General features: G+C 47.8%; 1 protein-coding gene across 3 annotated transcripts in view; it reads left to right on the top strand.

Moving 5' to 3' along the window:
• Positions 1–1,396: 1,396 nt before the first annotated feature.
• The window catches only part of LOC148522259 (uncharacterized), a 67,532-nt gene continuing 42,633 nt past the window's right edge, over positions 1,397–26,295 (top strand). Inside the window, exons 1-15 of one of the 3 annotated variants that reach the window (XM_088474165.1) lie at positions 1,400–1,799; positions 1,924–2,010; positions 2,710–2,793; positions 4,918–4,977; positions 7,786–7,876; positions 9,677–9,813; positions 11,530–11,643; positions 14,933–15,076; positions 16,172–16,241; positions 17,577–17,681; positions 19,220–19,265; positions 19,995–20,022; positions 21,645–21,701; positions 22,568–22,717; positions 22,967–23,083. In XM_088474165.1, the coding sequence (XP_088330291.1) occupies positions 2,746–2,793; positions 4,918–4,977; positions 7,786–7,876; positions 9,677–9,813; positions 11,530–11,643; positions 14,933–15,076; positions 16,172–16,241; positions 17,577–17,681; positions 19,220–19,265; positions 19,995–20,022; positions 21,645–21,701; positions 22,568–22,717; positions 22,967–23,083 (1,167 nt within the window). In that variant the 5' untranslated portion in view covers positions 1,400–1,799; positions 1,924–2,010; positions 2,710–2,745. Of the gene's footprint in view, positions 1,800–1,920; positions 2,011–2,709; positions 2,794–4,917; positions 4,978–7,785; positions 7,877–9,676; positions 9,814–11,529; positions 11,644–14,932; positions 15,077–16,171; positions 16,242–17,576; positions 17,682–19,219; positions 19,266–19,994; positions 20,023–21,644; positions 21,702–22,567; positions 22,718–22,966; positions 23,084–26,295 lie in introns of all 3 variants that reach the window. The other 2 variants (XM_088474166.1, XM_088474167.1) reach the window with 2 other exon arrangements.

Genomic DNA, 26,295 nt, shown 5'->3' with positions numbered 1-26,295 from the left:
CCCTGCACATCAGTGACACACACGCTCCCCCCCTGCACATCAGTGACACACACGCTCCCCCTGCACATCAGTGACACACACGCTCCCCCTGCACATCAGTGACACACACGCTCCCCCCCTGCACATCAGTGACACACACGCTCCCCCTGCACATCAGTGACACACACGCTCCCCCCCTGCACATCAGTGACACACACGCTCCCCCCCTGCACATCAGTGACACACACGCTCCCCCCCTGCACATCAGTGACACACACGCTCCCCCCCTGCACATCAGTGACACACACGCTCCCCCCCTGCACATCAGTGACACACACGCTCCCCCTGCACATCAGTGACACACACGCTCCCCCCCTGCACATCAGTGACACACACGCTCCCCCCCTGCACATCAGTGACACACACGCTCCCCCCCTGCACATCAGTGACACACACGCTCCCCCTGCACATCAGTGACACACACGCTCCCCCTGCACATCAGTGACACACACGCTCCCCCCCTGCACATCAGTGACACACACGCTCCCCCCCTGCACATCAGTGACACACACGCTCCCCCTGCACATCAGTGACACACACGCTCCCCCCTGCACATCAGTGACACACACGCTCCCCCCCTGCACATCAGTGACACACACGCTCCCCCTGCACATCAGTGACACACACGCTCCCCCCCTGCACATCAGTGACACACACGCTCCCCCCCTGCACATCAGTGACACACACGCTCCCCCCCTGCACATCAGTGACACACACGCTCCCCCCCTGCACATCAGTGACACACACGCTCCCCCCCTGCACATCAGTGACACACACGCTCCCCCCCTGCACATCAGTGACACACACGCTCCCCCTGCACATCAGTGACACACACGCTCCCCCTGCACATCAGTGACACACACGCTCCCCCCCTGCACATCAGTGACACACACGCTCCCCCCCTGCACATCAGTGACACACACGCTCCCCCTGCACATCAGTGACACACACGCTCCCCCTGCACATCAGTGACACACACGCTCCCCCCCTGCACATCAGTGACACACACGCTCCCCCTGCACATCAGTGACACACACGCTCCCCCTGCACATCAGTGACACACACGCTCCCCCTGCACATCAGTGACACACACGCTCCCCCTGCACATCAGTGACACACACGCTCCCCCTGCACATCAGTGACACACACGCTCCCCCTGCACATCAGTGACACACATGCTCCCCCCCTGCACATCAGTGACACACACGCTCCCCCTGCACATCAGTGACACACACGCTCCCCCCCTGCACATCAGTGACACACACGCTCCCCCTCTGCACATCAGTGACACACACGCTCCCCCTCTGCACATCAGTGACACACACGCTCCCCCCCTGCACATCAGTGACTGTACCCTGTAACTGCAGCTAATGATGTCAGACTGAGCGATACTGAGAGGGAACCGGATACTTTTTAAAAAGATTTTGTTTTTTTCCTCAGATGACCTCACTGACGTCACGTTACCCAGAAATGAATCTCCCGGAGACGGAAGCGCACTGTGAACGCATGTGTTCAAGACTTGTCTCCGCTGCCGCGGCCCTTTACTTATCGCGGATCCTCCATGTTCTCGTAGACCAGGATTCATTCTCACTCAGCTTACAAACCTCACCAAAATGGCGCCTGCACCGGGGACATAGAACTAGGTTTTGTGCAGTGTGAGGGGAAACGCTGTGGCGCGCCTGGATCTTCTGTGCTGCGGCCGGGAGTTACTGCTTCCCTACTACCAGGGATGAGTGTATGTTATTGATGAGGTGACACAGGTGAGTGATTGAGCTGCACAGTAACGGGCTGTGGGGCGGCGAGGCCTTGTCCATAGCTGACCTGGCAGGCCCTGGCCGTGCTACTCAAGGTATATAATATATTGTCCGTATTTATCCCCAGCAGCTATCTATAGAGGCTATCAGAGTGTGCTGGGACTTGTAGTTCTACAGCTTCAGGAGGAGACACAGCTGCCACTGGTAAACAGATCAGGTGAGTTGATGGACTAGATATACCAGTTTATCTATGCAGCCAGGATACATGCATTGTACACTGGGCACACATGTAGACTATAGCTACAGGTGGCTTACCAGTAATGCTGCATGTGCCTTAAATAACACCCCTCATGGAAGCCTACTGAGCATTCCCTGATGGTTGCTGCTATTTCCTATGTGGCTAAAGGACCTCTGTGACATATACACCACGTGACCGCTGCAGGAGGCTGGACCGCTCCTGCGTTACCATCCACTAGGGCATAGAGGGGGAATAAATATCTGTGGCAAGCGCAGCGAGCCATCATGCCCGAAGCGAGGCAAGCGGACACTTTTGGTCCCCCGTTAGCATCCCTGCCCCTCCCCCTTTTAGGCCGGGTCACGTGGGTGTGACGTCACAGGTCCATCAGCCCTCTATAGTCTAGACCTAACCATTCCCTGATGCCAGGGCTCCTGCAAGCCAAAGGACTCGTGCAAACGCTTCCTGACAAGTGTACGCTCCGTCTCGCCTCCATTTCACAATTACCTGCAACACTCGCAATGTAAACTATCAGTAAAGTGTAATAGAGTCCTATAGGAATACCCATCAAAGCTTCGTGTTATGCACAAAGCTGTGTGTTCATAGCCTAACAGTGCTCCATATGTATGTTTAATCCTTTTCAGAATACTTCTTATTCATTTCAATTTTATTTTTTTATAGTGGTTTTTTTTTTATAAAAAACAAGAGAGAAGAAATATGGATCTCGTCAAACGTGCGAAAAAGACCGAGTCGGGAACGTGTGCCGTAAGTATCATTTTTGTAAAGTTTAAAGCAATATAGGGCGAGCACTGTATTGGGATGCATAATGTATAAAGGGCATTACTGCTTGGCATAATTTGTAAGGGGTATTAATGTGCGGCATAATGTGTAAAGGCCAGGCATGGCTGTGTGGCATAATTTGTAATGGGTATTACTGTGTGGCATAATGTGTAAAGACTGGGCGCTGCTGAGTGGCATAATGTGTAAAGGGCATTACTGTGTGGCATAATGTGTAAAGGCCGGACATTAATATGTGGTATAATGTGTAAAAGGCATTACTGCGTGGCATAAATGTGTTTATAAGGGGCACTACTGTGTGACGTAACATGAATAAGGCCTGTTATACAGTGCAAAGCTAAAACAGCCATCCCCTCTCGTGTGCCACAGTGACCGGCATGGCATGTATTCACACTGCAAGGAGAGCTTGCCTTGAGGGCAGCCCAGCATCTCCTTGAGTGCTGGGCACACCCCCTACAGTGATGAAAAGGGGATGCATCTCAAGGACACGTCCCCTTTTCTAAATGACCACACTCCTTTTTCGGGCGCGCGGAGTGTCCCTTTCTGAAAGTCGCCCCCTGCCTGCCCTAACAAGACTACGGCATTACAGCAGATATCTGGTATATCTAGTGTGGTCTCCTGTACATACATCCCGGTAGTTTTTAATATATATATACATCACCTCAGAAAATGGTTGCCTTCTAGGATATACCACATATATCCTTAGATAAATATGCCTCTTATTGCCTAAAACGTTATTCATAGGCTAACCATAATATCCCTTTAAAACAGGACACTCGTGAATTAATTACACAGGTTCTGTGGCTGGCTGACTTCATGCCTGGATTTCACCTGGTTTTAATGGGCCACAGAACCTGTGTAATCCATCAGTGTCCCAGTTTAAAGGGATGATACGGTAAGCCTACTTATTCACTATGGGCTTTGTGTACAGACAAGTCATATCGCCTATAAGATCATGGAGGCATTAAACATGCATGTGGGGATATCTGATGCTGTTGGGGGCATGTGGGGATATGTGGTGGCATATGGGGAGCTCTAAAGCATAAATGGTCATGTAGGACCCAATTTTTGTAAAGTGGAGTGTCCCTGGGACCCACATATTTTGTAACTCAGGGGGTAAGCGTTTGTACATCCCCAAGTCTAATTAAGTTAGTGTTCACTCTAGCTCCGGTGGCAGGCAGGGCGCCGGAGCTAGAGAGGGCAACCTTGTGTGCGCGCCCGGAAAGGGGGCGTGGTCATGAAAAGGGGGTCTGTCTATAAGACGCGTCCCCCTTTTCGTCATACTTGGGGGCGTGCCCGGCACTTACGGACACGCCGGGCAGCCCCCAAGTGCTGCAGAGAGAGACAGTAGATGGCGGGCGCATGCGCCCGGCGTCTATTCTCCGGCGGTGACTGGGTCACCGCACATTTCTCCACCCGCGGGACACTGCGTCCCATGTGTGAAGACGGCACCCGCAGGCTGTGAGGGCAGGCCGCTTTTTGCCCTCCAGAAAGAGGGCAAGGTGCTTTTTGCTCTCCAGAAGGAGGGCAGGGCGCCGCGCCCCGCTAAAACAGCCTAGCGGGAACGCTATAAGTGCCCCCAGATGTAGGAAGAGAAAACAGGGTTTCTGGCACTTGCCCTGAAGTGACTTCATCTGGGGAACACTTTCATCCCTCATCCCTCCCTCATTTGTTGAATTTGTGGGTAAGATGGTTATAGTTTTTCAACCTAACCTAGGCTATTAAAGTTCAAACTGAGGAGGGGTTAGAGGGGAGGAGGTTTTATAATGCTAAGAATTCAGTTTATTAAGCGCTGACGCACTATACCTCTCTAACCCCAAGTGTAATAAAGTGTCCCCCAGATAAAGTTGGAGAGACATTTAACTGGTAAGTACCCTAAATCCTGTTTTAAAGCCTTTTAACTATGTCAGCATTATAACTGTAAACGTGCTTTTACTGTCATCTTTAACGCTATAATGCCAACACTGTTAAAATGCTTAAAAAAAGCTTTACATTAATTACGCTGTAAACATTTTGAGTATCTACAGCAGACGTGTCCACTATTTACCCACATTCATTCTTAGTGTATTACTAACTGTTGTGTCTTTATAGATCTGCTACGTCCCCCACGATAGGCAGCATTATCGAGGAGCTTTTCACAAACGGATGGTGGTAAGAGGTTTTGTTAATGGCTTTTAAAGAGTGAATCATCAAAATTGTGTCCCATTCATTTTATGCTGACGCATAGCGTTAAGTACTCAACCGCATGGTGTGTGTGTCTATATGTTTACATCACTCCAGAGTGGATTTATACCCCTTTCAGACATACTGAGATTCCCGGAACTTTGGCCTGCCAGGCCAAATATCCAGGATCTCGTGTATGTCTAAAACGTACCTACCAGGGCACACGCTCATGGGTAGCTGATCCTGCAAGTTCATGGGCAGCCGACCCTGCAACTGACCAGGGCGTTTCCCCGGGCATAAGTCCCGGGAAAGTACCCTGCTCATGTCTGAATGTTGCTACCCAGGTACTTACTACCAGGCTGCACCAAGCAGCTTTAACATTGAGTGGGCAGCACAGAGCGCCCTATAGGACGTTCAGCACTGGCCACGGTTCAGCAACCTCGGCCGGGTCCTCCTCAGGCACAGAGGACCGCAGCCCGGACACCGGGGACTCAGGTAAGGTACGTTGGCGCTGATTCACCCGCCGGCGGGTCTCTAAGAGATGCCGGAACTGACAGTCACCAGCTCCCTGCAGCGATCTCTGTTTCTAAGGAGCTATATAATGCACTGCCTGTCTGGGGATTAGGTAATTAGGGGAAGGCGTAACTAGTATTACTCTTGGCATTAGTCTGGTATGTCAACTAGCCGATCAGATTTGAGCCATAGAGCCGGCGTTGCTATTTAATTCAAACTAAAACACGTTGAAGGAAAACTTCCTTGAAGCTTAGGATCATTGAAGTATACCGCAGTGCTTCTGACTGGCTTATTATTGGTATCAGGCCAGTCAATTGGTTTGTATGGACATAAATAGGAAGTGCAGCCAGTACCCCCCATCACCTTGGGATAAAAAGCAATTGCAAAACTTGACTGTACAGTAAGGGACTTTGGTCATTTAACTTTGCCACCCGCTAGGAGCGTTTACACAGGAACTTCCCTCCCGGAGCCTTTGTGGAGCACCACAACTTTGTGTAATGCCTTTCTCATTGAAGTTCTGGTAGGAAGAAAGCCTCGCCTTTGGGAATTGCTTTTGTTTTATATGTGATTTATTTATTTTTTTTCTATGTGAGGGTTTTGAGATTTAAAAAAATAATATATAGTCATCCCTGGCGCGCTATATGAGATTTCTGATGTAGACGATCTATTTTAAACTAAGAGTACATTTATTAAAAAGGATTAAAGCAAAAAGGGTATGCATTAATGCAGGGCTCGACAAATCCCGGGGGCCAGGTCGCCATGGCTACCAGATTTTGCTGCCTGGCTACCAGATTTTGCAGTGAGGGAGGAAGCAGATCCTCATCAGCTCCGGCGGATATTCGTGCCTATAGTATTGCTGTGTTCATATCATGCATAGGAGTGCATGTGCTGAGTGTCGCCTGTGGTGACTGCTGTGCCTGTGTCCGTCCCAGCCTGTGCTGACTACTCCTCTGCATCCTGGCCTGCTCTGATCCCTGCTGTCTGTCCCAGTCTACGCTGATTATCCTGTACGTCCCGGCTGTCTACTGTCTCCTATCTCCGGCTGTATAATGCTCTCCAGTAATAGGGTCTATGCGTGACCAGGGATTGCGGAGCGGCTTCAGAGGGATAGTGGTGTGACCACGAGGGGAGGGGGGGTTTGTTGTACTTTCTGGCACCATAGTTTTTTGTGAAATGTGGTTATTTATTGCTGGAGGGTGGGTAGTGGAGCAGGGGAGATGAGCAGTGAGGGGCCTCCATTTTACTGTATCCATTCAACTGTGACCATTTTGTGGACGAGTATAGTGTGTATAACACACAGAGCTGTGCTCCTCACTCCTGTAATTTTTTTTTGGGTGGGACGGTGGTCTGGCTCCTACACTTTCGTCGTGGCTCCTAGATTTTAGAAAAAATTGTCAAGCCCTGCATTAATGAAAGTAATTGTGCACTTTAGAATAATTTGTAGACCGATGCAAGATACACAATCTGCTTTAAGTGTCAAATGAGACCAGAAGATGAAAAAATAGGCATGCCAAATGGAAAGCTCATACCAAGATATTGTACACAGTGGTCTAGCACCAAAAACTAGCAAGATCTCATGAAGCTTCCCCTGCCACCAGAATGACTGGAACCTTATACGCCTTGACCTTCTTGAGGACATGTTGAATCATGGGAATCGGTGGAAAAAGAAAACCCAGACGTTTTCACCCCAGGAAGACCCCATCATTTTACCAGCTGAAACCCCTGGGTGTTGGCACCACTTCCCAGGATGAACCTCATGTTGGCTGAGATAATCTGCTTCCCAGTTGTCTATACCTGGGATGAAGACTGCCAATATCGCCAGAACGAACCTCTTTGCCCAGCGTAAGATCTTGGTCATCTCTGCTATTGTGAAGGAGCTTCGGGTTTAACCTTGTTGGTTTATGTACGTCACAGCAGTGGCGTTGTCATATGGGTTCTCAGGGCCTGCCCTGAACGAAGAGCTGAGACTGGAGTAGATCCCCCCCCCCCCTAGAACTGGTCTTAGCTCGAGGACATTAATTGGAAGGAGAGCTTTTTTTCAGGGTTATTGACTGACTAATATTCTGCATACACAGATAACACATTCAAGTTAAGGTAAATCACACCATCAATCTCCTATTTACAATATCATTTGTGTGTGTTTCTGTTAACATAGGAGATCATTGCATTCATTTTTGGGGGTTTAGTGCAAGAATTTCCCGATCATGCGACTGCCAAGTTTGTAGGCTGTGGATGTTATGTACTAACATTGTAATCTACGAACTGCCTTCTTGTGTCACACAGGAGAAGAGACGACGGCACAAGGCTGCTACCGATCAATTTAAAACCCTGGAGGAGAAAATCGAAGCAATGGGGGATAAGGAACCTTTTGTTGGTAAAATGGGAGTGTTCTTATGCTATGTAGTAAATTGGTTAGCATACTGTTTACTTACATCAGTACCATAGACAGATTTCTTTACTAAAAGGTGTTGGGTTCATTAAAGTGAACCTCTCGCCATTCTGTAACATTTCTTCTTCCGGGTCCATAGGGGGTCCACAGGGATCACCATGGGTTATAGTTGGTTGGAGTGAGCCGTTCACCAAACAGTTAAAGCTTTAGCTTCCAGGGTGCACCGACCCTCCTCCACATATACCCCGCCCCCATACACAGGCAGCCAGTTTTTTCATTTGGTGCTGGCAGAAGCAGGTGCACCTTTGAGAACAATGGGACAGCCCCAAGCTTTTATTTTATGTTTCTTCTTCAGGGTCCATAGGGCTCCACAGGGGAGACAATGGGGTGTAGGTGGGACCTGGAGGACCGGGCACCAACAGCAAAGCTTTTCAATCCCAGGATGCTCCGGTCCTTCCCCCTATACACCGCCCACAGCCAGAGGGCAAATCCGTTTCGTTGGTGTCCGGCAGGAGCGTCTGCAGTGCTGCTCCATCACCCCTCCTCTGCCGTGACACCAGCCCTCGGCTAGGTACTCTCGGCGAGGCTCTGTGGGGGACCTAGCTAGCAGATGCTCCCTGGACCCCAGACTGCAGCCGGGAACAAGGGGACAGGTAAGGCGAGGTTCTGCGTGTATGTGCAGTCTTACCTCCGGTCTTCGAAGACAGACCGGAGGCACTGCCGTGGACACGGGTTCGTCCGGGACTGTACTAGACTACTGGCGCAGGGCATTTTGTAGGGCCAGGAGACCTGGTGGTTGAAGTCGGCATAGTGGACAAGGTGCTCTCCCACCGGCCCCTCCCCCAGCTCAGAGCCATTCCACTGCGATCTTGCTGCTTCCTGAGATGCTCCTCCCTAATAAGAAGGGATGGCCAACTAACAACCAGACTCTGGCCAGATGGATTCGCATGACTAGTGTGTGTAGAGGTCCAAGCATGCCTCATTCCTGTTTTGTGCATGTACTAGCACGCAATGCCTGAAAACGGGTTTGAAAATGGAAGCCCTTCTCTTCCGTGACCCTCGCCGCGTTACTTGCATTCGGGGAAATTGGGGTTTGTTTGTTTTTTTTGCAGCTCCATTCAATGTTTTGAGCACATTGAGATTGGATTTGGGAGGTTATAGGAGGTTACTCTTCCAATCTACACAAGATCCGGTTAATCCTGCTTGCATCTTGACATGGGTTTCACCATTCTCATATATCTAGTGCCTTTATGCCATACGGAGTGAGACGATTTGTACGACGTAGAAGCACTGGAATGGGCACAGCATACTTTTCCCCTAAATATTCCGTCTTCGTTGCATTGTAGCCACTCACAGTGAACCATAGAGATGCTTGGTTGCAATTAGTACAACCTATGTACAAAGCTGCAGGTTCTGCTTAGCGAAAATTGATGGGAGGAATAACGGTTGCTCGTATTGTAAACCGTTTTACAGCGTGTTGCGACTTGGTCGCGCACAGATGTGCGAATGTCGCAAGCCCCATTGGTCAGCATACGCTAGCATTGTAGTTTTGTAGCTTGTCATTTTAGAGGTGTGAATAAGCCGAAAACGTTCTTATGATCAAAGGAGGTTGCCTTGGCAACCCTTGGCAAGAGCCCAAGCGTGCCAAGAAGGACTATTTGGCGTGCCTAGAGCAAAGGCCTTTGAGGACCCATTTGTACATCACCTGTAGATAATCTGTCCCATGAGAACATTGCTGATGCTTGTCACACTAAAGTCTCATTCATTTTGTCTCTCTTCCACCAGGTCTTGAATACATCTCCCAGTGTAGCCAGGATGTCAATGGGATAATCATTTATCATTGCAAATTGTGCAAACTTTTTGGCAATGCTAAGCAGTGCTTTATCCATGTTACCGCACCTCCCCATCGGATTATGTACTTGGTAAATGCATTGTTTATTGTAATTGACTAATGTTAAAGTAACTTTTTTAAAAATTTTTTAATCATTTTTGAAGTATGAGGATGGGCCACACTTTTAGCCATTCAGATGATCAGAAGGCTCACAGCAGCACAAACTATTTTAGGGAGCGGTAGTGACCCGACAACATGTGTGATTGTATTGACAGGGCTGTATGTGACGATATAGAGACATAGTGAGGGGAATGGACGCGAGCAGGAAGTCACAGTCCAAGTGTTGGATATTGGAAGGAGCAGGGTATCCAATAGCCCCTTTTATTCCACAGCGCCACCCCCTAACTCCCTTAGTTTTTAGCAGAGCTCAAACTTTTTCACTGCTTATGCCAAACACACGGATTCCACCAGGTTGCCCGAAAAAGACATTGAACTGACCTGTACCCCATAGATATTTAACCAGTCAACCCACGCGTTTCTCCTCTCCTCCAGTGAAGCGTTATAATTGGTTTGGGACCTTAAAGAAAGCTGTGCATTTACTGTGGCCACGCTTCCATAATTTCTGGAGACCCCCCCCCCCCCCTAGTGAGGTAATAATAAAATGACCTCTCAGTAACCATGCGCTCTTCTGTAGCACTGCTGCTTGTACAGTCAGATGTACTCGTATATCTAGCCACGATACGCCACCTGGCGTGAGATGCCCGACGCGTGTGAGCCGCCATGTCCCGTGCTAGCTAGCTTTGGGCCTTTTTTCTTTTTGCTGAAAATGCGTCTGTTGCAGCGTGATGTCTCTAGGACGCAGCAGGAGAATTTACTGATGTGTATATCTGTGAGTGGCTGCGTCATCGTAGCACTTAGTATGCTGGCGCAGAGACTCAGTCGTACACAGATATACAAGTGTTGCAAATCAAATTAATCAGCGCAGTCTCTTTGTGCGTGTTGGTCGCATTGCGTCTAAGTTGGGAATTCAGTTAGCCCTGTTAATTTAACAGGAGTGGAAAAGGGTGCTAGCCTCAGGCTTCAACGCCTGGGGCTCTTCCATTCCATCCTCGTTCACCTGCGATCCTTAACGCACATAACACATGTCAATGGGCGTAAACACATCCGTGATAAGTTCCCTGGGGTTGGGCACGGGATTCCAGCGTTCGTGATCCCGGCAGTCAGAATCCCAATGCCGGCATCCCGACCCCTAACCCTCCTTCCCTGGTGCCTAAACCTAACCCTACCCCTAATGCCTAGATATAACCCTCCCCCGAACCCCGCTACTTACCTTCGGGATTCCGGCATCGGCAGTCTGACCGCCGGAATCTTCACGGTCGAGATATTGAACGTATCCCGTTCATGGACTTTTTTTCTTAACAGGGTCTTAGCACCCGTGAACGGGCTATTTTTTTGGGGGGGGGGGGGCTTGACCAGACACGAGAAAGAATCCCTGTTAAGTGCAGTCTGCGGGCTGCCTTCGGGTCTAATTAAATATCCCCGAGGGATCAATCGGCCTGCGGTAAATTACTGTGGCTAATTGAATTCCCCCCCCCAGGTCACATTTTCTGCAAAAAAGGCCGACCGTCGCTAGCAACCTCGCATGGGACCTGAAGCGCCGCTGTATGCAGCAATGATGTGTGAGGAGGAATCTGTGTATACTGTTACAAGCGGCACCTTTAGTTATCCTATAATGTTTGTTACCTCAGGAAAATGCCACATTGATGCCTCTGGCTAAACTAGTTTTGTTTTTTGTTTTCTCTTTCAGAGAAACAAGGGTCAAGTGGGAAAGCGTTTCCGATGTAACACCGTAGACAAATGTGAGGAGATACTGCATAAGTGCTACGATGCTGAAAAGACTTACGGAAGGCATAAGATAAGGGTGAGGTTCCGTACTTTAATCATTTTAGGCTGGAGGGCGATATCTTACTGTTGTATTTTCGTACATAGGGCCCGATTCAGACCCGGACGCTAAGCCGCGGACGCACGCTATGGGCAATTGTCGCCCATTGACGCATGCGTATACGGCAAAATACGCATGCGCGAACCAGTCGCTGCGCTCGGGAGTTGTGCCCTCGTAGTACACAGACCTGACGCTACTTTTAGTGACAGCGCCGTTTGTGGGTGGTAACGGGAAGGTGCTTGTGAACGGGGGAGTGGTGCTGCGAACGCCGGCGTGTCTGGGCGTCTAAATGGCGTTTTATGGGTGTGCATAATTAGCATGGAGGCGTCATTGTACACGTCACTTGGTTGTATTTCAGCCTGCAGTGATCGCAGTGCTTGCGGTGGGGTAGGGTCGACCTCAAGGGTTGCGAGCAGCTCCGATTGTTCTGAGTAATCATACATTTCCTGGAGATGATGTGTTAATAAAGAAAAGTGGGCGTCTTTAGACCGGCGCTCGCTCTGCCGTAGCTCTCGAAGACATAGAGGGCGTCCTTACACCAGACAGTGCGATCGCGGAATTTGCATACCCGGTCCCTTTGGGCTGCGAGAGAGCGCGGCTTAGCGACCGGGTCTGAATCGAGCCCATAGTCCACACAACAGCCAGCATGGTCATGGGAAAGCCAGGGGGGTGATTTATCAAACCGTGAAGAGTGAAGAAGTTGCCCATAGCAACCAATCCGCATTGATGTAGCATTTGTCCAGTACATTCTATAAAATGATAGGCAGAAGCTGATTGGTTGCTATAGGTAACGTCGTACTGGTCCACTTTTCCCCGCTTTTCATTGCTTGATATATATCCCCCTAGAAATGTAAAGATTAATCAGTACTGACTAGTAGATTCAGAAGGAACATTTTTTTTTTTAATAATATTTCTTCAGGGTCCATAGGGCTCCACAGGGAGTCAATGGGGACTTGGAGGACTGGACACCAGCAGTTAAGCTTTTTCAATCCCAGGATGCTTCTGTTCTTCCCCCTATACACCAGCCACAGCTGAGGGCAACTCTGTTTTGTTGGTACCTGGCAGGAGCTGGGTCCGTTTTAACAGTGGGGCTGCTATTAAGCAGGCCAAGCTTATTTTATGATTTAACTTTCATTTCTATTACTTCAAGAGCAACAGCCAAAGACTGTCCTTTGGACGCCTGCACTGCTGCTCCATCACCCCTCCGCGGCACCGTGACACCAGCCCTCGGCTAAGTACTCCAGGCGGGGCTCTGAGGGGGACCTAGCTTGCAAGGCTCCCCAGACTGCAGCCGGGACTCAAGGGGACAAGTAAGGCGTCTAATGCACAGGAAACCCTACACTCTTTCTTGTCCTGGCTATGGAGCCTGGGGAATTTATGGTGTTTCTAGACATTCAGGCCGCTTACCTATAGCATCTTCTCATCAGCAATATCTCCAGTTTGCTATACTACAGCAACATTACCAATTTCAAGCCCTGCCTTTTGTCCTTTTTACGGCTCCTCTGGTCTTTACCAAGACCGTGGCAGTTATGGCGGCCTACCTTCGTCGTCAAGGGATCAGACTGCTCCCATACTTAGACGATTTATTGCTGTTGGCCAGCTCCCCAGAAATTCTTCACCGCCATCTACAGGTAACCATTTCTACAATTGCACAGTTGGCTGATCAACTGGGAATAGCCTTCCATAACACCTTCTCAAAGAATGGTACATCTGGGAGCCCTCCTCGACTCTTGAGTCCAGAGAATCTTCCTAACAGCAGACAAAATCTCAGTATTAACAGCACCGGGTGCGCAGACCACTACACAGACGGCGAGTGTCAATTCACTCTGCAATGCAGACCCTAGGATCCATGGAGTCCACCTTCGACGTGGTGGAGTTCGCTCAGTTTCACTCTAGGCCCCTTACAACACCTGATTGTCTCCTGGTGGAACAAGGTTCCCCCCCCCCCCCCCATATGCTCAGATCCCAGATGGGCCTCTCCCAGGAGTTTCCTTCTTCATCTTATATGGATTCCATAAGAAGGGATGGCCTGCTAACAATCAGACTTTGGCCAGATGGATTCACATGACTATCTCACAGGCTTACACGCAGGCTGGCCTTCCTGTACCGGCTACAGTATCTGCTCATTATACTCGCTCTGTGGGTCCCTCATAGGCAGCCCGACATGGCGCCTCTGCTGAACAACTATGCAGGACAGCCACGTGGTCTTCTGTCCATATCTTTCTTAGGTTTTATGCCTTTGATATATTTGCCTCTCAGGATGCTTCCTCCGGGCGCCGGGTTCCCCTCTCAGCTCAGGAGCGTCCCCGCCCATGAACAACTGCTTTGAGAAATCCCCATTGTCTCCCTGTGGAGCCCAATGGACCTTGAAGAAAAAAAAGGAGAGTTATGGTAAAACTTACCCTTGTTAACTCTTTCATTGAAGTCTATAGGGTCCACAGGGCGCCCGCCCTGACGCACCTGGCTTCTACGTGTTTCTTCTCTTGGTCACTTGTTTCCTTCTCTGTGTGATAGTGTGATTCCTCAGTGTACCAGTCTTCCTTCTCTCCTGTACTGCTCCTGCCTTGCGCTTGTTAACAAAACTAAAGTGCCCTCAGGCTGTGGGCGGGGTATAGGGGGGGAAGGACTGGAGCATCCTGGGATTGAAAAGGCTTTGCTGTTGGTGTCCAGTCCTCCAAGTCCCCACTGTCTCCCTATGGACTTCAAAGAAAGAGAGTTAACAAGGGTAAGTTTTTACCATAACTCTTCTTTTTATTAGCATTTATTTATAAGGCGCCACAAATTTCTGCAGCTCCGTACGTAGCAAAGATCCAAAACAAAGTACCTATGTACATGATTAAAAGTGTAGGAATAGTTACAGCGCAGCGGTTCCCAAACTGTGCCGCCCACTTCCGCAAGCAAATGCTGAATGCCCACAGCGATGCATGATCCGCTAGCGGTATGCCCGGCTTGTTAGGGGAACTCCTCTGTTTATTGAAAGACACACAGGCGCGACATGCACGGGTTACCCACAGCACCTTCTCTGTCCATCCTCCGTGCCCCTGAGTAACTCCAACTGGTTTGGAGTGTATAGATCCCATAGTTCCACTACCACATACTATATTAGAGATCCCACCGCCACCACTGTGCATAAGCCAGCACACAGTGTGCATACACCTGGATCACCACAAAGCCCAGCAAAACCCTAAAACTCCTGGCTGAACCTTAAAGTCCTATCAATCTGTACCTACTTTTAACTCTGTGTTATCCTGTTTCTACCTGATTTAAGACCCTGCAACAGTGCAACAGCGCTAGTAGTGCGCCCAGCGGGGACCAACCTGCTGCCCCAGCCAGCAGTGCACCCAGTGGGCACCAGCCTGTCGGCCCCGGCCACAGCCAGCACCATCTTGTGGCACAAAGAAGAGCACCTGCTGTAAGTGAATGACAGAGACCTGTGCGTTCAAATATAGGTGGTATGATGGGAGCGGGGGGCATACTGAGCATAAAATATACAGTAAGTGGGATGATGGGCATGGCGAGGTGATGCATACCTCCCAACCATCCTGATTTTGGCGAGACCGTTCTGCTTTTCGGGCACTGCCCCGAGGTAGGGAAGAGGTTGGGAGGGCTCTTCTCACCCGCTGCTCTGCTTAGCAGTGCAAGTGGTGAATGGTTGCTGGGACGTTTGTTCACTAGAGAGGGGGACTGGGGGCATACCCAGCAGCTCCCAGAGCGCTGGGCATGCCCCAAGTGTGACGAAAACAGGCTCTTTAAATACGTTAACAGATATTCGTTATAACAGGGGTTCTCAGACTTTTTTGCTCTGGGACCTTATAGGACCCCAACATTTTACTGCCACCACTCCCCCCCCCCCCCCCCCCCCCTTTTTTGGGGTGGGAGTATTTGGCAGTAAACTGTTGGGATCCTATAATGTCCCAGAGCAAAATAGTCTGAGAACCCCTGTTATAACGAATATCTGTTAACGGATTTAGAGAGCCTAAGGGTAGGGATGAAACGAGGAGGGAGGGTCCTGTTTGCCAGAGTTAAGGTTCTAAAATGTAAAGGGACAGAATGGGAAATTGGGGAGATAACCAGGGGCTAGGGAGGGAGGGCCGAATAAGGCAGAGATGGTGGGCTAGGGTGCAGAAATGAGGTTTGATGGAGCATTTGAAGAATTGGATGTTGAGGGAGAGTATGATAGAATGAGGAAGCGCATTCCATAGGTTAGGGGGCAGCACGGGAGAAGTCTTGGAGATGGGACATGGTGGATGGTACTTGAACACACAAGCTCAATTCTAGTATTTCCAGCTGAACCAATATGTTGGGTATCAATGCAGAACTCGAGTAGTCTCCCAATTCTTTTATTTTTTTTATGGAACGCAATCAAAACAATGCGTAGTTGCCATCTTGGCATGTTAAAATGAATAAAAACGAAGACTTAAAAAAAAAAAAAAATCCATAATTACACAGGTGTCACTTTTAATCACTAATTTAGATTTTGTGTGTTTTTGTTTTTTTAACACTTTAGTTGGCTGAAAAAGCGTTGTTTCCGTTCCCAGCCAGTGTACAACATGGTGATTCAAAGTCATTCCCTGGGGGTATGTTTTATCTCTCTTTTTTCTCTCTCATTGTTTTATGACTAATGATCATTTATATGCTAAGTTACATAAAGCCATGCAAGATGAATGACAGAATAACTCTGGAAATAATTTGGTAGTTACTCATACCCTGCTGCCATATATCTGGGGAAAGTCGTCTCCAAATCTTATGACTGATGTTTATGAATAAATTATCAGTAGTTTATTATACGGGAGACTTTCTCTTTTTCATCCTGCTGGGTAGGCTTTTTTTTTATTTTATTTTTTTTCTTACCAATTTGCATGTCACAATTTGCATGTTGGTACTTGTATAGGGAAATAACACACCGTCATTGTGCAAATGTGTATACATACCCGCAATCTACCTGTTGTGTTCTTTTTTTTTTTTTTTGTTCTCTGTGTACAATACACAGTACTCGCCCACTTTTTACAAAAATCCTAGAGTCCTCAAACCCTGCAGACTGTACTTCATAAATACAATAACTGGGGGCTACTATACTATGCCAGCTGCTTCTTCCTCTGCTGCCACCTTCAGGAGGGGATGTCTTATTACTGTGCCTGTGTGGCCCTTTAGCCTGGTACCATCTGTTATGGCAGCATTACACCACAGGTGCTGAGCAGGACTAGGATCTGCAATCAGGGTTACTGTAACTTTTTCTGACTTGGTTATGTGAATTTAATGTATGTATAACCTCTCATAAATACTAATTGTATAAACTGAGCGTTGCTTATAATCGTTAAGCACTGACGTCATTGATTCAGCCCTCATTAGCAAAGCTTGTGAACCATAGGGAATAATGTGCCCATTACTGTAAATGATTGCAGGTGTTAGACGTTACTACAGGTTTCTGTGTATAAAAGCTCTAGTCTTACAACCTTGTGCTTTTATATTGTCACAGAACTCTGGTGATGTATAATATCCCTATCATTTACAGTATGAATGCGTTTCCCCCATATATTATGTTCTCTTCCCAGATAAGACCTTCTCTCATGGGGGCTAAATCTTTCAGCCCGTGGGGTGTGTAAACAAATGCTTTGGGAATTTGAATTGGGTTCTGCACGTTACTAGTAATTACGAGAAGGGAAAAACTCTTTGGGGTGCGAGCAAAAACCAGCAGGGCTATTCGGCCCAGATATCCCGTGTTCACCTGTTGAATACCTCTGCCATAGGGTGCCTGCATGCATTGTAACTATACCAATGGCAGTATCCTAATGCTGATTTTTATTTTGGGCATGTCGACAACTTCTGCCTAAAACTGGCACGATTTATTACCGTCGTCTTCCTGTTTTCCCCATTATATGAATATCACATAAATGTTTTTTATTATTGAACAGTTGGAAAACAGAGTAACAATCGTTTTGTGAACTGTAATGCTCCTGCCAGCGGGGATGGACCTAACTCCCGTTCTACCATCCATGACGGAGGTACAACATTTCTAGGTAATTATCACCCATCCAGTCTGTTGCCACCAGGTTTACTGAAGGCCAAACCACTGAAGAAATCGTTGTATTAGACCTTTTGATCTTTTGAATTTTTTTCCATGTTAATAATAGACCTTATTGAATGATGCCAGAAGACTGAGATTATGTGGAAGTGAATGCTGTTTGAGCTATAATGCCTGTCAGTGGCTAAAAAATAAAGAATGGAATAGTTTTTTTTTTATTTATTTCTAAATACAACCCCCCCTTCAGCTTCCCAGTATTGTGCATAGTAGCTCTTAGTGCCCTGGCCTCTCTGGGTGCCATTGCTTGTCAAGTTTGTGTAAGAGTGCCCCCAAAATGGCACAGCCCCCCCTCATGCTATGGTGCACAGGTCTTCCGATGGGGAGGGGAAAGACCAAACTCTTGGCGGCCCTCCCTTGCAGAAGAAATAAATAATAGTGCCGTCCCTTGCATGAAGAAATAAATAATAGTGCCCTCCCTTGCATGAAGAAATAAATAGTAGTGCCCTCCCTTGCATGAAGAAATAAATAGTAGTGCCCTCCCTTGCATGAAGAAATAAATAATAGTGCCCTCCCTTGCATGAAGAAATAAATAGTAGTGCCCTCCCTTGCATGAAGAAATAAATAATAGCGCCCTCCCTTGCATGAAGAAATAAATAAGTGCCCTCCCTTGCATGAAGAAATAAATAATAGTGCCCTCCCTTGCATGAAGAAATAAATAATAGTGCCCTCCCTTGCATGAAGAAATAAATAATAGTGCCCTCCCTTGCATGAAGAAATAAATAATAGTGCCCTCCCTTGCATGAAGAAATAAATAATAGCGCCCTCCCTTGCATGAAGAAAGAAATAATAGTGCCCTCCCTTGCATGAAGAAAGAAATAATAGTGCCCTCCCTTGCATGAAGAAAGAAATAATAGTGCCCTCCCTTGCATGAAGAAAGAAATAATAGTGCCCTCCCTTGCATGAAGAAAGAAATAATAGTGCCCTCCCTTGCATGAAGAAAGAAATAATAGTGCCCTCCCTTGCATGAAGAAATAAATAAGTGCCCTCCCTTGCATGAAGAAATAAATAATAGTGCCCTCCCTTGTATGAAGAAAGAAATAATAGTGCCCTCCCTTGCATGAAGAAAGAAATAATAGTGCCCTCCCTTGCATGAAGAAAGAAATAATAGTGCCCTCCCTTGTATGAAGAAATAAATAATAGTGCCCTCCCTTGCATGAAGAAATAAATAATGGTGACCTCCCTTGCATACAGAAGTAAATAAGTGTCCCCCTCCCCATTGAATGGAGAAATAAATAATGGCTCCCAGCGAAAGGAGAAATCAATAGTGCCCCCATTGAATAAATAAATACTATTTCCCCCTTTGAATGAAGATATATATAATGGTACCCCCCATTGAATAGGGAAATTAATTGTTCCTCCAATGAATGAATAAATAAGTGCCCCCTATTGAATGAAGAAATAAACCATAGTGGCCCAATTACTTGTGTAGTAAGGAGTTTGTACTGTAAAGCTTTTCCTTTGTTTCTGTTTTAGAATTAAAATCAGCTTATGAAGCCAAACTGAGAGCCGAACGTTACAGGTAATATATACAGTACAATATCCGAGTCCCAATTATCCCAACACACACTACTGGAGCCAAAACTTATTTTTTGTTATTGTCTAATAAATATTTGATTTGTATTGTTTGGTTCATTGTTTTGTTCCCTTATTTTCTGCCTGGTCTACTGATTCCATTCCTTGTTTGATGGTACATTAACACCAGAAACTAAATTTGTATTGTGAAAATAAGGGGTAAAAAAACCCCATAAAAACATAGTTTGATGCATGTTATCCGAATTACCATCAGTCTATATTAGTTTGGTCGTTGTGGCTGAACTTTGCCACCATTTCGAGAAGGTCTGTAAGCAAATTCTATACTTTCGATAGGTCCCTTTTATAATAGTTATCCACCTTCCAAACCGGTATGTCAGAGTGCCATCCCTCCCCAGATTTATCTAGCACGCCTAGACTGATATAGTGCCTGTCAGGGCTTGTCTCTCGCTGTACCCTAACCACAAATTATTTTATTTCTCCACACACACACAAACGGAACTTCTGGGTCAGCCATGGGGAACAGGGTCTCTGACCGGCCGTCTCCAGGCCTCTAATCTGGCTCGGGCCACATGCTGCAGTTGATGATGTTACAAATGATATATTAACTAACAAATTATTTTTTTTTTAAAGTTGAAATTGGATACATAATGATTGGCACGTAAGCCCAAGTAACGTCGAGTCTATGTCTTTTTATTTTTCATGTAAACAATGACAGTAGTGCTGGGGGTACTATGGTGGTGCAGGTGAGTAGTACAATACGTCTTCTGTGGTTTAGCCTGCAGCATAGAACCCTTTTCATCTTCTCTGTAATTCATGATCAACTCTGATCATTCTGTTGGTTAGATCTCCTGATGGGGCTTGTGCAGTGGAAACTGTTATAAATAAGGTGGCACATGTACGAATGGCCGATAATGGAGAGGGGACAACTCATGTACCTGATCAGGATCTAGGATTTTTTTCACATTGGGCAAGACAGTCATTTCGCGCCCAAGACCAAGCGAAATAGAGAAGACGTAAGGGTGTGCAGTTTTGTGACAAAGTAATGCCCCTTCTGCATTATGCCTCCCACGTAACTGCAGCACCTCTTACCCTCCCCCTCTTGCCTACAGCAGCACCTCTTACCTTGCTCCCCTGTGTGCCTGCATCAGCAGGTGTTGATTTGGAGCCGCACTAAGCAACCAGCCGCCTGCAGCAGCCCTCGAGACTAGAAGCACAGCGCCGCCGTCATTCTAATGTGCCGATTGTCTGTCAGTCCGTGAGCTCCGATTGGCTTGCTTACGTACCACTGATCCTCCTATCCCTGTCTGGGATCAGTGCTCTAAGCTGCTTCAGTCCGCCACCAATCACGTCTCTGGTCATTCAGCGCCGCATAGGTGCCCGGTTCTGTGGGTGCTTTCGCCACCCCAAATATTTCTGTTGCTGCTGACCATGCCTATGTATGGCATATGAGGGGGTAATGTTTGCACCCAAAAGTTGGCCCCTGAGACTCTATAGACGTTGTATTATAGAGAGCCCGTCTAACTGCTACATAGGGTAGGATTCTACTTTGGGATAGAGGCATTTTCCCCTAGCGTGGCCAGACCCTTATAGGAGAGGATGTCAGGCTGGGGATGGAGCTGCTTACAGTCCCGTCTGCTCATAGCTTTGTTCAGCTAAACAGAATGTGTCCCCACTAGTCTTATCTAGACATGTAGTTGGAGGAGGCTAAATGTAGTGTCTGGAGTTTAATGCTTGCCATTGTTGTAGCAGGATACATTTACTAATTGGGGGTCATTTACCAGAGGATGCGTCTCATACCATATGTATGTGACTTTGCATGGTTACAGGTATAGAATAGTACAGTAATATTGCATAAAACATTTCCACTCGAAACCTCACAGGGTCTTGTTGAAGCCTCTGCTGTTCTAGTAGCTATTATTAGCTGCCGCACTCATAGCCAATAGTATTCTTTTACTTCCACTAGTGACCCAATGGGAAAACGCCCAATAATGCGCAATCCGGGCCAATAGGGGCGAATCATTATACTGTAACAGATGTGTTAACCAGAACCACTTCATAATATTTCACGCTCTCTAAAGCCCATCAGTGTAGGAGCAGGTCATAAGCTTGGTATTTGCGGAGTAGTCTTGCCTAGCAAAGTTCATGTATACTAGAGAGCAGGGGTTGAAGGGTAAAAGGGTTCTCTTTCTGCAGAGGATACAGATTATTGCTGTGAACCAGACAGGTCCCCACGGATATCTATCACCAGTCACTGCAAACCCCACAACTGCACGCTCAGCAGTGATCTCTCTATTTGTGATGTTTGAGCTCTAGTAACAGCATGATGTCATGTGATTGATTAAATGTTTCTCCCTCCCCCTCCTAGGGTACTGACTGTGATATGGACAGCTTCTGGTGCAACGAAGAGCTGTTTGATTTCTTGGTAAAGCTTTATTTTATATTGTTTTCACCAACATTCTCTACTGAATTGTTACAGGTGTTGGCATTGTGCAAATTCCGGATTCAAGCTATTTTGTTTTTTCAGTTCCTATATTAAGAGATAAATACATAAGTAATTCCGAACGGGCAGTGGTCCTGCGTTAGTGTTACCATCAGTGTTTATTTACCAGAGTGGCTTATCCACTGTATCTTTAGTACAAATAATTGTGTCCCCACTAGAGAGGGTGTAAATTACAGCGCCCTGTATGCTATTACTGCTGGGTTCCTTGCGGGTTGAACATCAGAAAGTACTACGCTTTCCCCTTTTTCAGCTTCCTCTACACCCCACGGCACTTCTGCACGGCGTTACGGAAGAGGCCTCCTCGCAAGAGAGATGTAGAACGTAGAACAGTCATGCTGAGTTACAGGCGTCCTTTTGGGCGGGTTCGGCAGCAGAAGGACGCAGGTTGTTGCGGCTGGTGACGGGGCAGCCTTTTGAAAACTTTGTCGCTCATTTAGATTTGGGCCAAATTCTGGTAAAGATGCTAATTTCCACCTGAAAAACACTTGTGGCAATACAAGAGATGCAATATTGTGATTTAGAGTTGAGCTAGGATGTCCCCACTCCAAACTGTTACTGCATATTGGGCCGGATTCAGAGACGGGCGTTCATGCCGCCACGGTTGTGCGACAATATGCAAATGTCACAGGCGCCTGTTCCTAGTGTGTACCCAGCATTAGAAAACTGACGGCTGTATCTGTGATAAAGTCAAGGTCATGAGCATTTAGTTGTTGCTACGTGCACCCGGTACGAGCCTTTCCCCTTACACCTTCTCTGCGCTGCTGACTGTCTGTTATTGTCTCTTCCAGGATAACTACTCTATAGAAAGCAACGATGACTTCACCTTTGTCCAAGAAGTCATACAGAGCCTCACTAAAGCATTGGAGCAACATAAACGTCTGGCGGACTTAAAGAGGCTTATTGCCAATAACAGAAAGAGATTGGGAGACACTAAGAAGGTACTTGTTGTCTTGTCTATCTTGTAATTCACATAAAGTACACAGCACAGTAGGACAAATACAGACACTGGGGCCCAATACACCAATACATTACGTATGGGGGGGCTCAGAGTCTGTAATGATTTACAGATGGGGGCTGGAGCACCATAAGAAACATACGGGGAGGATGGGGGGGGGGGGTGGAGTGCACATGAATGGGCCCATTATTAATGATCGCATTTGTAATGTAATTAGTAAACCCTCCTCTAGAACGATCTACCCCAGTCTTTGCCCGGGCCGCTGTTGGAGCACAGCAACAGCACGCAAAGCCTCCGAGTGATAGAGCCAGCGGGAGATGGAATGAACAGCAACAAGCTCCATTCACAGGTAGGATCATTTAGTTGCCTCTGGGTGACGGGGGAGTCGTGATGCCTGTTAGTTCCGCTCCACCACACCGAAAAAGGTGAACCGAGGCAGAGAAGAGCAGCTCAGTGAAGACCACATCCCCGTGATTGGTTATGTACCGGATTGGCTGGCATACACCATGGGGGAAGTGGACGAAAATGAGGGATCTTCATTCAATTCTATTTCTTTCAAAATTGTGTGTGTTCTGGTCTAATGGGCTTGGCGGCCTAGGGACTTCTGTCTATTATACTGGGATCATAGGAGAGGTAACGTTGCCACCCCGGTTGACTTACTGTAACTGCCACAGTGTAGGGGGTTAGGATTAAGATGAGCCCCATCACTTTACAGGTCAGAGAGAGAATATATATTATGATTACATTACTAATGTTAGTATAAAGATTATTCAAATACTGTATTTAATCCTCAAAATATCTGAAGAGCAGGTAAATGGGTGTATGTATGTGTGTACATATTGATATTGCTTTTTGGAAGCCCTACCCTAGAACGACCTACCCCAGTGTTTCCTCGGGTCAGTGTTGGAGCACAGCAACAGCATGAAAAACCTTAGTTACCTGGCCCTTCAAACCCCCAAACTACAGGACAGGATCCCCCTTGGGTGGTGGTTTCTCAGGTACTGGCCTCCTTTGCGGACTGCCTGGCGGTCCCGGCCGTTTTACCCCATATGGGGTTTCCTCAACAAGCCATCCCTCCTTCTCAGGGTATTCCGCATTTTTTGCAGTCTACTCCTGTGCCACAGACTGTCACTAACTACCAGGAGTTACCGCAGTACATGCAATCCCCTCCGGTACCACATCAGTCTAGCACTCCCTTCCAGGGACTGCCAATAACTGTACAGCCACCCTGAGTGGGTGTTTTATCTAATTCAGTACAGAGTTTGTCAACTTCCTCCACGGCCTTTCAGACCATGTTGCAGAATGGAAAACCTTTGAAGGATTATACAGATAGGAAGGTGGAGACGTGCCTGAAATCTATTTATTCTCTCTCAGGGGCTGTTGCCCGTCCGTCCATGGCTATCTCAAGGGTGGCCAAGGCGATAGAGAGCTGGGTAAATGTTCCGGAGGACACCTTCCCTGAAGAGGCTCCGAGGTCTTATGGTGGGCCACGTGAGAGATGCGGCTGCTTATATAGGTGAAGCTGCTTTGGATGCCAGTCTCCTGACCTCTAAAGTCTCGGCTGCGGCCGTATCTTCTCGCTGCTCCCTGTGGCTACGCTCCTGGAGGGCGGATACTGATACCAAAAAGAGCCTGGAGATCTTGCCCTTCAATGGGGAGATATTGTTTGGCCCGGACCTGTACAAAATTGTAGACACACTGGCTAAGTCGAGTCAGCTTTTTTGCCATCAGCCTCTGCGCCTTCTAAGGCTAGAACCTCTTTCGGTCTTTTCGTTCTCAAGGAAAGGCCAAAGGACAGTGTTTTACTAGACAATCAGCGGCCAAATCAACCTCCAAGCCTAAGAAACAGTCCTGGAACGCCAGACGCCCTACTTCCAAATCAGAGGATAAACCTTCAGCCTGATAGGACGGGCCTCCCTCTGGGGGATCCCAGGGTGGCAGGCCGACTTCTTCAGTTCGCCCAGTGCTGGTGTCACACCACCAAGAATGCTTGGGTAAAAGAAGTGGTCTCTCAGGGGTATGCCCTCTCATTCTGTAAAAAGCCTCCCCTCCAGTTTTTCTGCACAAGCCCTCCCTTGGACAAGAACAAGGCCTTGCAGATCCAGGAGGCCATAGAGTCCTTGCTGAAAGCAGGGATAATTGTACCAGTTCCACTGTCTCAACGCCGGAATGGCTACTATTCTACTCTGTCTCTGGTTCAAAAGTCGAATGGATCTCATCTACCTATCCTCAACCTAAAATCTCTGAACAAGTTCCTCAGGGTGCCCAGGTTCAGGATGGAAACTTTACGATCGTACTGCCTATGGAAACTGGGGATTACATGGTGTCCCTGGACATTCAGGATGGATACCTCCATGTCCCCATAGTGCCTTCTCAGTGCGGTTTGCTTTTCTGCAACGACACTTCCAGTTTGGGGCGCTGCCCTTTGGCCTATCCACGGCTCCAAGGGTCTTTACCAAAATTATGGCTGTCATGGCAGCCCATCTACGGAGTCGGGGTATACGACTCCTGCCGTACCTGGACGACCTCCTTTTGCTGGCGGACAGGTTCTCCGGAGGTACTTCAGCAACACCTGCACCTGACGATCACTTGTCTACAAGCGCACGGGTGGTTGATCAATTGGAAAAAGTCCTCCCTAATTCCCTCAGAGGATGGTTCAGCTTTCCTGGACTCTCATCAGCAGAGAATCTTTCTAACTCCAGAGAATATCTCCTCCCTACAACGGCGAATGCGCAGTTGCCTCCACAGTAGCCGGGTGTCGGTACACTCGGCGATGCAGGTTCTAGGATCCATGCTGTCAACATTCCACATGGTGGAATATGCTCAGTCCCATTCAAGATCCCTGTAGGGGCTGATCCACTCCAGATGGAACAGATTACCCCACCGGATCAGAACTTAGACGCTGGTGCTTTCTCCGGAGGTGCCCCTGTCTGTCTTGGTGGCTACAAACAGCTCGTCCCACCAATAAAAACACTACCACCATCAGCTGATTTAATGAGCCATTCGCAGTTTCACTGTACCGGCCGTGTGTACTTACACGTGCATGGCTTAATCTTTGAGACAAGCATATGCTACTGGCAGGATCAACCAGGTAGCTCTCAGTCCGTAGCTCTTTTGGATCCCGAACGCTCTGTCAGTGAAGTGGACCTTCCAGTTTGCGTAACTATTTCCTCCAGTATCCCTGCTTCCTCGAGTTCTTCGGCAGTTCAACAAGACTGAGGCACGGTCCTGCTGGTGGCTCCAGGTTGTCCAGACATCATTGTTACTCAGATTTACGGAGTCTCTCCATCGACACTCCGTTCCTATTGCCTTAACGTCCGGACCTGTCTCAAGGTCCTTGCCTTTACCCGGACCTGGAGCATCTGTCTTTGAGGGCGTGGCTCTTGAGACATCCCTCCTAATGCTGGCCATACACGCTACAATTATCGGGACGATCCTCCCGATATCCGCGGATCGCCCCGATAATTGTGGATTGTCCAGCATGCCCTTCCGATGCGATATATACCGGTAATCTGTCGGCCGCATCAGGCAGTGTATGCCCAGCGCAGCCGACACAGACAT

This window comes from Taudactylus pleione, unplaced genomic scaffold, assembly GCF_031769625.1.
Source record: "Taudactylus pleione unplaced genomic scaffold, aTauple2 ptg000148l, whole genome shotgun sequence".
Classification (NCBI taxonomy): Eukaryota; Metazoa; Chordata; class Amphibia; order Anura; family Myobatrachidae; genus Taudactylus; species Taudactylus pleione.
This window is presented reverse-complemented; position numbering and strand designations above follow the sequence as displayed.